This window comes from Triturus cristatus, chromosome 1_2 (genome assembly GCF_964204655.1).
Source record: "Triturus cristatus chromosome 1_2, aTriCri1.1, whole genome shotgun sequence".
NCBI lineage: Eukaryota > Metazoa > Chordata > Amphibia > Caudata > Salamandridae > Triturus > Triturus cristatus.
Window position 1 is genome coordinate 450863053 of NC_140580.1, and position 14051 is coordinate 450877103.

Consider the following 14051-nt stretch of genomic DNA (forward strand, 5'->3'; position numbering starts at 1 on the left):
TTTCTAGCTGTAGAGACAACTAGGGAATCTAAGGGAGCAGGGCCCTTAATGTATGCAGGGTCTGTGGGTGCCGCCTTATATTTTCTCTATTCTAGGGTTTAGTACCCTGGCCCTGACAGGGTCTTTGAACACCTCTGCGGCATGCTTGGTGACACCCTTAAGCATGGGTAAGATAGAGGTGGATTTGTCCTGTATGTCGAATGTATCCAGTAAGAAGTCGTCTTCCACTGGTTCAGTGTGCATGTCCACCCCATGGTAGTGTGCTGCTCTCTGCACTAAATGATGGAACCCTAAGGAGTCCTCTGGAGGAGACGGCCTGGATGGGTATAGGTCGTCCTGAGGAATATCGGGTACATCAGGGTTATTGTAATCCTCCCACGGGTCTGGGGTCCCTGGTGGAGTGGGATCCATTGGGGCGTCCGCCGGGTAATTGTCCGGGTCCCCGTCGTCCGGATCTGGGGACGGGGCCGGAGAGTAGTGAGGTAAAGGTGGCGGAGACCTGGGAGGGGGAGGAGGAGGTGGGGGAGGTGGTAGTGGGGAGGGCACTCTGAGGGGAGAAGTAGCAGAGTCCTTCCGTTTGGGTGGTGGAGGAGGAGCCAGAGTATCAAGGCGTCTTTTCTTGATAATTAAAGTCAATAGTCCAGTCTTTGGATCTTTGGACAGAGTCTTTTGTAGAGGGTCTGGTGTAAACAGAGCAAGTGGCGTCGAATCGTCCGTCGGCACCGGTGATTTCGGAACCGAGGACTTCGATGGTTTGTGTGCGCCATGCTTTTTTGGGGCCTCCGGTTTTTTCGGCGTCGAAGGAGTTTTCGGCGCCGGAGCGTCGGTGCCGACAGATTTAGGTTTGTGTTTGGTCGGCACCGAGAGTCCAGGCTTCGGCACCGGTGGCTTCGGAGTCGAGCTGGATATTGCTTTCTTCGGTGCCGGATGCTGTTTTTCGGCACCGGGCGTCGGCTGGCTCGATCCCGAGCTGCCGTGAGACTTTGGATGCTTCGACACAGAGCCCGAAGGTGGGGTGATCGAAGCTTTGGTCTTGGTTTTGCCCAGGCCGGCAGGCGAGGGAGTAACCTGAGTCTCTTTGGTTTTGGGCGCGGGGGTGGGAGGGGGCACAGTACTCACGGCCCGCTGCGCCGGTGTGATGTCCTCCACGTCGGAGTCGTCGGCCTCGGAAGCGCTGACGTCTTCTTCCTGCTCGGTGTGTGTTTGCCCCGAAGCTTCGGCGCCGTCTCCGAAGATGTCCGGTGGAGCTGCAGACGATGAGTGCGCCATGGTGCGTCGAGCTTTTCGATCCCGGATGGTTTTCTTCGATCGAAAAGACTTACAGGCGGGGCAGTCTCTGGCCTCGTGTTCTGGAGAGAGGCAAAGATTACACACCTGATGGAGGTCGGTGTGGGGAAATTTAGACCCACATTTTGGGCACTTTTTGAACGGAGTCCTTTCCATCGGCCGGGACCGGAGTCGAGGAGGGCCCGAAGGCCGGTGCCGATGTACGGGATGGAGAAAAGTGCCGCTTCGAGAGATGAAGATGATGATGAAGAAACTCGAAGAAACGAGGATTTTCCGTCGAGGCTGGAACCGTAGAAGTTCGAAGCCGGAGCACGAAGTATCACATCCGAGCCCGATGGCGGAAAAAAACAATCTGAGGATGGAGCCGAAGCCCATGCGCAGTACGGACCGAAGGAGGAGTCACCAAACTCGTGACTTCCAAAGACTGTCCAAGAAGAAAAACAAACTGCAAACATCCGGACCCCACCCCAGATGGCGATCTATGCTAAGTGTACAATCTGCAGCTCATATGCCTCGAACATCTTGTTCTTCCTTCAATAGTAAGACATTGCAGAACTCAGAAATTGCACTGAGTCCACTTTTTAAAGTGAAAAGAATTTACATGTATAAAGATACTTGCAATTTTTATAAATGGGTGTGCATCTCCTCGAGTCATGCTGCCATTTATGAATCAGTGTGCATTTGCAAATGTCTTGTACTCTGTGTTAAGCCCAAGGCTGCTCGACCACACTACACCCTAATAGAGCACCCTGTCCACTCATAAGGGAACCCCTGGATTCTTTACACTGTATATCAACTTACTAATACATCACAAAGAGCCAGCTTCCCACAACATATCACTGCCGACGTATGGGTTAAACACTTCTGTTGTACATAGCCTGGGTAGCAGAAATGTCAATTTAGAACCTCAGGCGGTAGTCAGGGCTGTTTGTGCCAATGTGCTTTAGCCTAAGGTCACTGCTCTAAGGGGCTGCCCCCTATTAAGCCCCAGATGGGGTCACAGACAACCATTTAAAATGTAATCTGGATATCTGCGCGGCTTTAACATTTTTCAACAGGTTGTCCAGTGCCCACTATTACTTATCCTGGGCCTCTTGCCAAATTGTATCCATCATTAAGAAGGTTGACCGATCTGACCCAATAGGTCTCTTATAGACTACCACCAAAATCTTAGGGCGAGTAACCTTTAATAAGAAGAGAGACTGGGCTGGCAAGGGCATACTGAATTTGTCAACAAGGGTTCGGGGAGCACCTTGGTGCAGTGAAAAGGTCTGACAATTGGTCAATATGCTGTGGCTAAACACTGCCCACTGTACCTGGCCTACATGGACCTGTCTTCCGCCTTTGAAAGAGTAAACAGATCTACGCTTTGGTTAATTCTCCAGAAGGAAGGTGGAGAATCGCCTCCGTGTCAACTTTTTTGCCATCTTCCACCAATTTTTACTTGTTAAGGTCAGATTTGACCAAACGGGGAAGAGTATTGAGCCATTTCATTTAGAAAAAAGAATCCGTAAAGAGTATTTCAGCCCCCATCTAATTTATACTTTATAGAAATGACTTGTGCAATACCCAACTGCTTGTGGTCAAGATGTCTCAGTGATGGATAACCTCCAACCACCAGCATTATTGTATGTTGATGAGGAAATGATGGCACGCATGCCCATGAGTCTGTCCCATCTTTTACAAGAGGTTTCCGTATTTATGAAAGTCCAGAATGAACTCCATGTATGTTGGCTCAAATTTATTTTGATCTTCGTTGGCAAGTTTCGCTTATTTGGGAATTCTATTTGAAACATCTGATCACTGGTACTCCAATATATTCGGCAGACAAAGAAAATGTATCCAGTCCATTGGTGCCCTCTTCACGCTGTCCCCTCCGGTGGGTGGGAAACTGGTGGCAGTTTAAAAAAAAAAACATTTATAAAATCAGTCACAATAGCAATTTACGGGGCTGGGATTTGGGGCAATGCAGACATTCATAGTATCTGAATACAACAGATTTTGCAGGAGGCTTTTATGTAAGCCCCCTAGTTGTTCAAATTTTGTATGCCAGGAGGCGTTAAGACTACATTAATCTCGCATGTTTAACACTCTGGATATCTGAATGGAGTAATCCTTGTGCCCGGTTTAATCAACAGGTGATTAACCATTTCCTTTAATGTGAGCATGGGGTGAAGAACCCTGGTTTATGTGGAAAAAAATCCTTCTCCCAACTAGATAGGCTAGATCACTTTGCTAACCCAACTTGCATAACAAAGCTAGATAAAGCCTGGCGTAGGTGCACTTTCATGGATGCCAGGTGCTAACATCAAGATTTCAGGGAAACCCAAGGGAACGAATAAACAGTACCTTCTCATAGAGACAACTATAGGAATTTAACCCCACTTATTGTATAGTTCAAGTCGTTGACTGAGATCTAAGATTTAAAACAGTTTGTGTGTACTTTGTTTTTGTACGACTGCTGCTGAAATGTTAACCACCCGCCTGGCCTGTACGATTATGTCTCAAAGCAAACGTTTTTGCACTTTATCTTTTTGGGAAACTTAAAAGGTTTTTATTGCCGATCTTACAGTTGTAAAATTTTAGGTTGTGTAAGACAACTCCTCTCTTCCTTCAAACTCTTAATGAAGAAAAAATATACCCCCCCCCCCCCCCCCCCCCGCGCTGTTCTCTGCCGGAAATCCACTTATGAATAACTTTATATGCTTTACTATGTATGTTTTATACATTGTTGCTGCAATGAAAGTGTTTTTATAATTACGTTTCTTAATCAAATAAAGCTTTTTGATGGAATAATCAGTAGGTCTTACGCCGGTGTTTAGTCACTCAAATTTGAACTTACAGTTCCAGAGGAAAGTAGATGTGCAGAGTTCATATATGTAGGAAGCCGGCTCTTTATATAGTGGACTAAAAGAGATGCACTGTGTAAAGAGTCTAGGCAAACCCCAAAGGAATTACAGGTGCACAAATGACACCCCAAATGCTCTTTTTGGTAGTAGTGGGAAAGCAGGTAGGCATACAAGAGGGTAGGGCTAAGCATTTATTGCTCACACAAAGGCAGTGAGTGGGCTTAGCTCCTGTGGGTCTGGGGACCCTGTTGACACCGCCACCTCACTTGGACCCAAATATGAGGCGTAGGGGCAGAGGTACTTTTAGGCAGCGGGCGAAGACTCACTCTGTTTCTGCTGCAGAGAGGCAAACAGGGCAGTTGGGTCGCTCACAATGTGGGTCTCGGTGTCCTTGAAGTCCCTTGACATGCAGGTCCGTTTCCTCTGGCGTTTGTGTTCGGTCTGGACACATCAAGCCTTGGCTGCTGGAAGGGGTCCAGTACCCTAGAAATTGGTGTTGTGCTGCTCCGGTCTGTCCTGGCATTCCCACACTTGGATGGAGGACAGATCAAATCTGTAGGAGACCTGCTACCTCGTTCTGGGTGGCTGCTGGGTCTGTAGTCCCAGTGAGCAGCAGGTCAGTGAACCAGGTCCCTTACAATGGCACAAGATACTGCAGCTCTTAGGGTCCATCTTTAGTAGCCATGCCCCAGGTACTAGAGGTACCACTTACTAGGGACTTGGGAGGTACTAAAGGTCTGGTCACTTGGGATCAAGTGACCAGTTGTCTTGTTTTTGGGAAAGAACACTGGCGACCCGGTTAGCAGGAACTCAGTTCACTTCAAAGTTGCATCAAATACCAGTCAAAAAGTGTGTGTTGTGGGAACACCGCAACCAAATCTATAGAATATACATGTATTTTTGTATACTACTCTGTGAGTAATCGCTTTAGGGTCTCTGGCTTCCAGCAATATGAGGCTATTTATAATGCTCCCAGAATGCTCTGATTTGATGCAAATATTTGCAGAAGCTTGAAAGCAAGATGGAGGATTCGTTTTCAAAATAAAATATTCATAAAAAAAGAGAAAGCAGGAAATAAACCATTTCCCTAAACTATTGTAAAATGTCAGGCACCATTTCTTAGCTGCATCATTTAGTAACGTGTTGATGCAAGTCTGTATTTCCCAAAAACATTCATGATGGAAAATCAGTGTAACTAGTTTCAATATAATCATTGGAAACAAAAATAAAGAAGCCAGTAGGTCTTGAATTGGTGGTCAGCTTTTTAGTTATGTCAACGTGTGACTCGTTTTGGCATGGTTTTTGTAAAACCTGTGAGAAAGTGCCATCTTTCTTGCATGGTATGCCCCACTTTTTGCTGAATGTACTTTGAGTGTGCCCTGGACTCCTGCCAATCAGGTGCCCAAGTCTCAAAAGTGCACCAATGGTATATGTCCTTGCATTAAATGCAGCTATACAGCTTTCGTGAATTTCCAAGAATTTACTGAAGTAGGACAAAAAATAGCTCACTCAGAAAATGTGTGAACTGCATTTTAGCATGAGCAAATCTGTGAAAATGAGTTTGCAAGTTCACTTTCCCTTCAACCACTTTTTCCGAACTCTGGAAGAAAGTTTATGTCTGCCATTGTCAGGAGTAAATTTCCAACATTTCTCAGTATGGGAAAAGATTAGAGAAGAATAGTTGAAAACCCTTAAAACATGCAAGTTAGTAGGTTTGCACACTCAAAAGGGCATTCTAACCCTGGAACCATTGCCTACCACTACCTTCACCCCCAGTATGTAGATCTGCGAAAACGTGGCAACATAAGGGAATTGCAAGTTTTCAAACACTACTAAGGTATGAGATCTGGCATAATCAGAGAGGCTATATCGGAGCTCTTATATAATGATTGCTGCCATGATTTGTCACCGCACTACATAGCAAAGGGACAAGTGGATTGTGTTACAGGACAAGTATATTTATGAAGCAACCTGCCCCATGGACAAGTAGATATTTTAATAAATTCCACACCCCTGATAATATAGCGGTAAACTTTATCAACATATCTGAAGGCCAAAAGCATTACATGCTTGGGATTCTTAAGCAAGACAACGGTGAATGGTTCAAGCCTGTGAATCTGCGAAATAACCAATGCTGGAGAACCAGAATCACCAAGTTCATAAGCAGACAGTAACACTACAGCTTGTCAAAATAACCAGAAATTGTTAATTAAAACAAATTGCTTCTGCTTACGTTCGGTGTTTTCCAACTTTAAGATCCGCCACGTATACTCTTCCGTCCAAGGGAAGACCTCTAGATTCTTGAAATGCTACAAAAAAAAGTATTAAAAGTTACTGAATTATAAAGTACATTAACAGTTTAAAGAATATGATGCAACCACTAGTAGCATGTATACGTGGTAGTTTAGATTCAATCTTAGAAACACGTGCCCCTTTTGTGGCAGGGGGATCGGGTGAGAATCTTCCACTGCAGAAAAGAACTAGAGCAGATCCAATGGCATAGAGAGACCTGCCCCTCCCCCACCCCCCCCCCAAAGTCTTCCCTCAATTATTTTTCGTTTCATTTCCATCTACATACCAAGAAGGTAAGCAAGACAAAAAAACAAGCACTGGCATAGCCAATAGGTCTTGCATTTAGGATCTTAATGCAGAAAGAAAGCAATAGCTCTCGTCCAGATTTCAGATGGGATGGTCGGTCTGGACTTGAAGGACACATACTTGGTGGTCTCCATTTTTCAGCCTCACAGACGCTTCTTGCAGTTCCAGAAGGGTTCCAAGGTGTTCAAGTTTGCATCCCTTCCTTTTGTTTCATCATCAGCCCCTCGGTGCTTACAAAGCAGATGAAGCCGGTTTTCGAACATTTGCGGGCACGCAGGGCAAGATAAATAGTCTACTTCGACGATATTCTGATCATGGACCAATGCCCGCTATACCCCTCAAACTTGCAGATGGCAGTCGACCTTCTGGTGTCATTGGGGTTTGTGATCAACACGAAGAAGATACCAGCTCAGTAAGTGCACTTGGAGATTCTTGATAAGATTCTGTGAAAACGACCATCAATCTCGCGGCTCGGAAGTGGACCAAAATCAGGGGCGAGCTCAGGAGGACGATCTACAAGGTACAGATTTCTCTTCTGCAAGTGTCATGGATTGTGGGTCTCCTCTTGTTCTCCATCCAGACTATCTTCCCGGGTCCTCTCCATTACCGGGCAGTGCAGCGCTTGAAAAATAGAGCACCTCCGGAAAGGCCTCTCATATGCCCAGTTGATTCCGCTCTCAGACAGGGAGGGGAGGAGGGGGGGAGGTGGAAATGTATTGGTGGATGGCCCATATGGAGGCGTGGAAGGGTCAAGCAATCTTCGGCTCCCAACCAGACCTGGTGATCGAATTGGATGCCAGGAGCTTTGGATTGGACACGTGCTGTGGGGAGTTCTCTACCGGGGAAAAATGGCCCTCTGCAGAATAATCTCTACATATCAACTGCCTTGAGTTGGTGGCGGGCTCTTTCACCCTCCAATGCTGGACCAAAGAGAAGGTGCAATGCTTGTCCTTTTGAAGACAGACAATGAGGCTATGGGAACACTGCTTAGCCAACCAAGTCTCCCTGTCAGTGGAGCACCTTCCAGGGAACTCCAATCAGGTGGTGAATTGGCGTTCGCCACTGAAAGGATGACAGCCTTTGGAAGTTGGATTCTCAAGTCTTTCAACTCCAGGACCGATTAGGTCCGTTTTCCATGGATCTGTCTCCCAAACTGGGCTTTCAGAGCGGCCGGTACTGCAGTTGGAGACCGGATCCCCATGCAGCGGCAATGGACGCCTTTCTTCAGGAAATTAGCAAGGAACTGCCCTACGCCTTCGCAATGATAATGCGACTAGCTGCACAAGTGCGCAGACAACAGGCGGACCTGGTGGTGATTACCCAGATATGGGTGAGTCCGCAAGTCTGATTTTCAGCTATGATGTAACTCTCCTGGGATTTTCCAATCCCTCTGATCTTCCCCAGGATCCCCAGAATAACCCTCACCTGCTTGTCCTAGCAGGACTCTGCGCCTCAAGGCTTGGAGGGTTACTGGGAATGTTGGAAAGTCCCAGGGCTTTCCCAAGAGGCTTTCTCCCTACTTGCCAGGGCTTGGGCAGATGGCCCAAACAATACAGATTTGCCTGGTTCAGATGGTTGAGTTGGTGTCTTCAACACCAGGTGGATCCTATGGGGACAGATGTTGTCCAGGTTTTGAACTTCCTGGCAAGCTTGGCTTCCCAGGGATTTGCTTACAGATCAATTAATACCTTCAGATTGGCTATTTCGGCGGGCCACCTTCCAGTGGGCAGCCACCCGGTGGGTGAGCACCCGTTGGTCGGTACGCTGAGGGGGAGTAACCTAGATATTAAACACTACATGACATTAAAAGTCTTTTCACTGGTTCAGTCTTGGCCTTCTAATAAATACCTGTCTAGGAAACAGCTGTCCGCAAAATTGGCAATGTTGTGTTCATTTTCTTGCCGCGGGTCTCGGATGTTGGAGCCTCTGATATTACAGGTAAGAGTTTTTACCCCGGACAGGGTGACTTTTCATAATGCTCGCCAAACAAAATGCAACTCCAAGTTGGTGTCTCAACCAGCTTTTTCGCATGTTCCTAAATTGTTTGTTGCCCACACCATTAAAAGACATGAAGTGGTTACTAACGATATATACTAACGATATAATTGTTGCTCTCATGAAGCCCCACAGGGCGGTTTCTTTCCATACGATTGCTAGATGGGTCAAGCAGGAATGGACACCCCATTTGGAGCCCTTTCAGTGAGCGGGTAATGGCCTTTAAGGCTTTTTGTCTGGGAGCAAGACTTGAGGATATCCTCAATGCTGCAGACTAATCCACTTACTACCTTGAAGACCTTTTATTTCAAACAAATTCACTTTACTAGACCTGCAGTTATAGTAACCTAAAAAATGTACTTGACCTAACTGAAATGCACTTGACCTCAGTTTCTGGAAGCGGAGCAAATATGACAAGTTAATGATTTAAAGGCATTTTTATTGCTCATTTAATAAAGAGGCCTATAAATCTTGCTATCTTGTCACATTTCGTCTGCTTTCAGAGACAGAGGTTAAAAGTCAGTTTGTCTTCCTACTCCCTAGAAAGGGGGAGTAGGATCTAAAAATGTCGTGCCCCAAAAATCTGGCTTGCAAATGAGTGGATTTTTAGAGCCCTGCAATTCCATCTCTGACAAGCGTAGTGGTGAACAAGCTTTAAAACTAGCCTAATCTTCGATTCTGGGTCCTCACAAAAAATGGAAAATGTCCTAGGTAACAAAGGAAAGTTTCAATTCTATTAAGGACACTGAAGCGAGGATAGGCACTATATGCAATGCCATTTATGTTTAATGGGATTGTACATCACGGTGCAAGTACATGCCAGACTTGATAATGTCTGTCTTACAGTATAAGGAGGGTCGATAGTTTTAAAGGGAGATGTGTTCCGTTTCATGCCATGGTGTTGGATTAAGGCCCAGTTTCTTATGAAGTGACAGACAATGTGAATCTCCTAGATCCTTTTAAGGATGGAATCCAACAAACAGGAGTAGGACAAATGGAAGAATGCTGTCAACGCAGGAAGAAAGAGGGTGATAGAAGTTCTACATTGACTGTTATACAGATGGCAGCGCTGTGATTGGATGGACTTTTTCCCAATGGCTCATGGGAAATGTACTTGTATGGTTTAAATGATTTCTTGAAAATGGCTGGAGAAAAATAGTGAAGAGAGAACAGCCTAATCCTCGCCTCCGTAGTCTTACTAGAATTGAAACTTTCCTTTATGTTAGCTAGGAAGTTTTTAATTCACCCCTATTGAAACAGAGGGAAGAAGCATATGTAGTCCGGAGGTATCTGGAGATGGTCACAATAAGGACTCCTGTACAATACTACTTCACACAAGAATTTCACGCGGATGCATTTGAAGGTGGTCAGAGAGCTGAGAAGATACCCAGATGCAGAAAGGTCTAATACATGGATTTTTAAATAAAATTTAAATAATTTCGGCACAATTTATGCTGTGCAACCCATCCATTCCTTCTTGGACACTGAGCCCTAACACACTTTTATTACATCATATACAGATGCTACAAACTCCACTGGTGTCACATTTTCTCCATCAGCAACTGTAGGTGAAGGCTGGAGAGAAGGGCAGTCCACCCAATTATTTCAACTACAAAGTACTTGTAACCTTGGTGCTAGGCTGCCAACCTAGCTAAGCAGGATCAAACATATTCCCAAGGTTGCAACACACCAAGTATTGGCTTGTGATCTGTATCTAACACAAAGTTCAAACTGCACATATGTGCTGAAATAATCCATTGACCATTTGGATGCAAATGCCTCCCTTTTGATGGCAGAGTAATTTCTTTCAGATACGGTCAGTGAGAGAGACAAATTACACCTTTTCAGAACCATTTTAGAAACAGTGGCAGCACCGCTCCCACCCACAGTAATAAAAAAAAAATTAAAAAAATTCAGAGAAGAATGTTTACGTTGGCCATTTCCCCTTTGAAATTCTTTATCACATGGTTCATGGTATCTTGTATTGCCTTTAATACATTATTTTTGTTGTGGCTCCCTCAGCAGAAATGTTATATCCCAGATTTTCAACCTCTTCTTGGAGGAAACTACATGTGTCACTACGCAGCATCCTACCGGCTTGAACCAAGTGTTCCTCCACGATCTTCAAGACCAAAATATCATTCTGGAAATACAGAACATTGAAAAAGCTTGCTTCTGAAGCAGGGCTAAACAGCAGGCTGTTAAACTGATAAAACATCCTCCGTTGTGATAAAAGCTGTGAGTAACTTGACGTCTGATGAAGACTGCTTTGGTGGTACGCACTCGTAAGATTACATTTTGAAAAGTAAATTACATCCTTGAGAACCAGTACCGTTTCCTCAATATTAGGTAGCGGAAAGCGGTCTTATCACAATACATAGGTTTAAACTGCCGCAGTCGAGACTCAGTCACAAAATCCCTTAAGCTTTTTAGGTTATGACTACAGGCGAGACTTACTGAGCTGAATCCATGGGCTCAATCACACCACCCCTAACCAGGTCTTCCAAAATCTGCCTCACTTCTATAAAGTCAAGGAGTATTGTTCTTCCTTTGTGCTTCACTTGCTGTGCTCCGTCCTTCAATATTATGTCTTAACTTACCCTCAAATACTTCCATAGCATATCTCACTATTTCCTCCACATTAGTTATCTTCCATTACCATGACTTGTTATTTCACCCTCAGTTTAATAATGTGAAGGTCATACGGATACACCTATTCCAATATTGGGGGGGCCTGAACAAAAGATTATAGCCTCTTTCGTTAAAGAATATACAAGCTCATCAATGACTCTTACCTGAAATACAATGTCTGCAGATTCAGATACATCCTTTTCCCCACGTTTGTACCCATACGTCTCTTGGAGTAATTGTAAACATGGTGCTGGACTGCACCATCCGTTCTATAGCCATCTTATTGGTAATACATTCTGCCTTTGGCCTACACTGCCCACCTTGGGTTTTCTTAAATTCCCTTACTGCCCACCTTGGTTTTTCTTAAATTCCCTTACATTTAACACTTAATATACTGGGCATGTTCAGTAGCAGGCTACACCATCTGTGTCCTTGCTATTACACACCTGGGGAAAATGGCCCTTCTTTCCACATTTTCTACAATCCTTGTCGAGAGAGAGAAACAATTTTTCTAATTTGCCCCATGGTAAGTGCTGCCACATCTTAAACTATGGTACAAAAACTTAAATGTTTTCACTATTGACTATCAATCCTTTATTTTCTGAATACAGCACCAACAGGTTCTTTTGATTGTAGCCAATTCCATGGAAGTCTTAATGTCTTACTCCCTTTATGCAGGCACATGACAACTCTTGCAATATCCATTGCTTTTTTTCCCGGCTCACAGCCTCTTATTTTATTGCAAGGACACTGCACAATGAGCTGGTCCTGAATTCGTCAATCCTTTTTTCAACCTCAATTTATTGCCAACTCCAAGTCTTGCTACAAATTCAACTGACTCAATTTTCAAATTTTGGGGTGGAGTACAGAATTTATGATATAGCATTGCGATGTTAACAGTTTTGGCATATCTTTGTTTTGCCTTCTTATACATATCAATGAGATTACCATATTGACTGACCGCTATAGGTAGTTTTTCAAAAATGTGCCTAATGCCCACCCCACTATTATCCCCCATTCCCCAACTATTTATTATTTGAGACGCTGTATATAGTTACTAAAACAAAGCTCGGAAGTAAGTGTTGTTGAAGAGGCTGTCAATGTTGATAAAGTAGTTGATGGAAATCACATTGCTGAGAATGTCAGACGATCCCTCACCAAAGGAACTAGCCCCAAGAAGAAAGACCCCAAACTTGTAGAAAGCCTAGATTGTTTTAATTTGTCCAAGTACCACCAGAACAAGGACTCTGCATATTAGACACAGTTTGATGGTGTCATAGGATTCCTCTATGCGATGCTTATGAAGAATTCCTTAGAACTTACAAGGACATATTTGTACTTCTTTGTCTTTGTAGAAGAAAGCATGCAGACACTTCACTGTTCCTTAACTGGGGTAGACTTCAAGTGGTGCTGAAGCTGCTACAAATACAGCAGTCTTTGGAAACATACCCAGATTTATGGTGATGGTGAATGTATTTAGTATGGCAGTCTTCTGAACACATCCTTGCTTCATGAAAAGAATAAGCCCTTAAATATACCTGGAGTGTGAAGGTGTGTGAGCAACTTTAGATGGCGCTCCCAGAACTCTGCCATCCAGGAACAGAAGGGGTAGAAACTACTTACCTCCTGCAGCCAAGAATTAAGCCTGTTTTAAAGACTAGAGCAGAGCTCAAAATTGCCAGTGGTCTGCTAGAATGGTTCGAAAATCCGATACTTTGGGCCTCTAGGAGGATTGGTACAGAGTCCCCCTCCATCTCATTCAATGGATTTTCTACATGTCTGGCTGCATGCCTACATTTCTAATTACAAACTTTTCTAAGGACACTGCCATGATGGATAAATTATAAGTGGCACACCAGCAAAGTATTCAACAAAATTACAACCGAAAACCAATCCCTACAGCCCAGTCGTTGAAATAGTCAGATATTTGCCAAAACGGAGTACTTTGCTAAATTTGATTGAAGTTCTAGATTACACTTGAAGAAAATATAGTTTTTTTGCTAGCAGAAACATACCTTTCATTGAAACATCTGGATTCCAACCGTCAACATCAACCAAATACCTGTGCAAAAAAAATCATCCAACAGAAGATCGCATGAGTTGGGAAAACCTCAAAGTTTACAGAGTATTTAACAGAGATATTGTCCACTTACCGACATATCAGATACCCCGTTCTACTAAGTCCAGTTGTACAATGCACACCAATCAGTTTATCTAGGAATCAAGCCGAAAAAGGAGTATTTAAGAACGGTTGACTAATCGAATATGCTACCAGTATGCATCTGTTCTTGGCATGTAGGGCTGCTGACATTCATATCTGTGCATAGATCGCCGCCTAGTGTTGGGTCCGGATGATTGCATATTGTTGTCCTGGAAGAGTCTTCGAAGTATCACGAGATAGGTGGCTCCTCCCCTGGACTACAGTGCGCATGGGCATCCCCTCCATCCTTAGATTGTTTTTCGCCATTGTGGCATAAATGGAGGGTAATATAGTGAATGATGACCATGCTAACTAGTAATTACTGAATGCTACAGCTGCTACAGGCGCCGGGGAGGAGGGTGGGCGATATGAATGTCAGCAGCCCTACATGCCAAGAACAGATGCATACTGGTAAGTAGCATATTCGGTTCGAGGCATGTGGGCTGCTGAATTCATATCTGTGCATAGATTATATAGCAGTCCCTCCATTT

At 44.4% G+C, this 14051-nt stretch overlaps 1 protein-coding gene across 2 annotated transcripts in view; it reads right to left on the reverse strand.

Moving 5' to 3' along the window:
- LOC146867480 (uncharacterized) overlaps window positions 1–14051 on the reverse strand; it is a 125171-nt gene that overhangs the window by 75322 nt on the left and 35798 nt on the right. For both annotated transcript variants that reach the window (XM_085606168.1, XM_085606167.1), the window contains 3 exons: window positions 13514–13574; window positions 13376–13422; window positions 6370–6445 (listed from right to left, as the gene is read on the reverse strand). In XM_085606168.1, the coding sequence (XP_085462294.1) occupies window positions 6370–6445; window positions 13376–13422; window positions 13514–13574 (184 nt within the window). The remainder of the gene's footprint in view (window positions 1–6369; window positions 6446–13375; window positions 13423–13513; window positions 13575–14051) is intronic.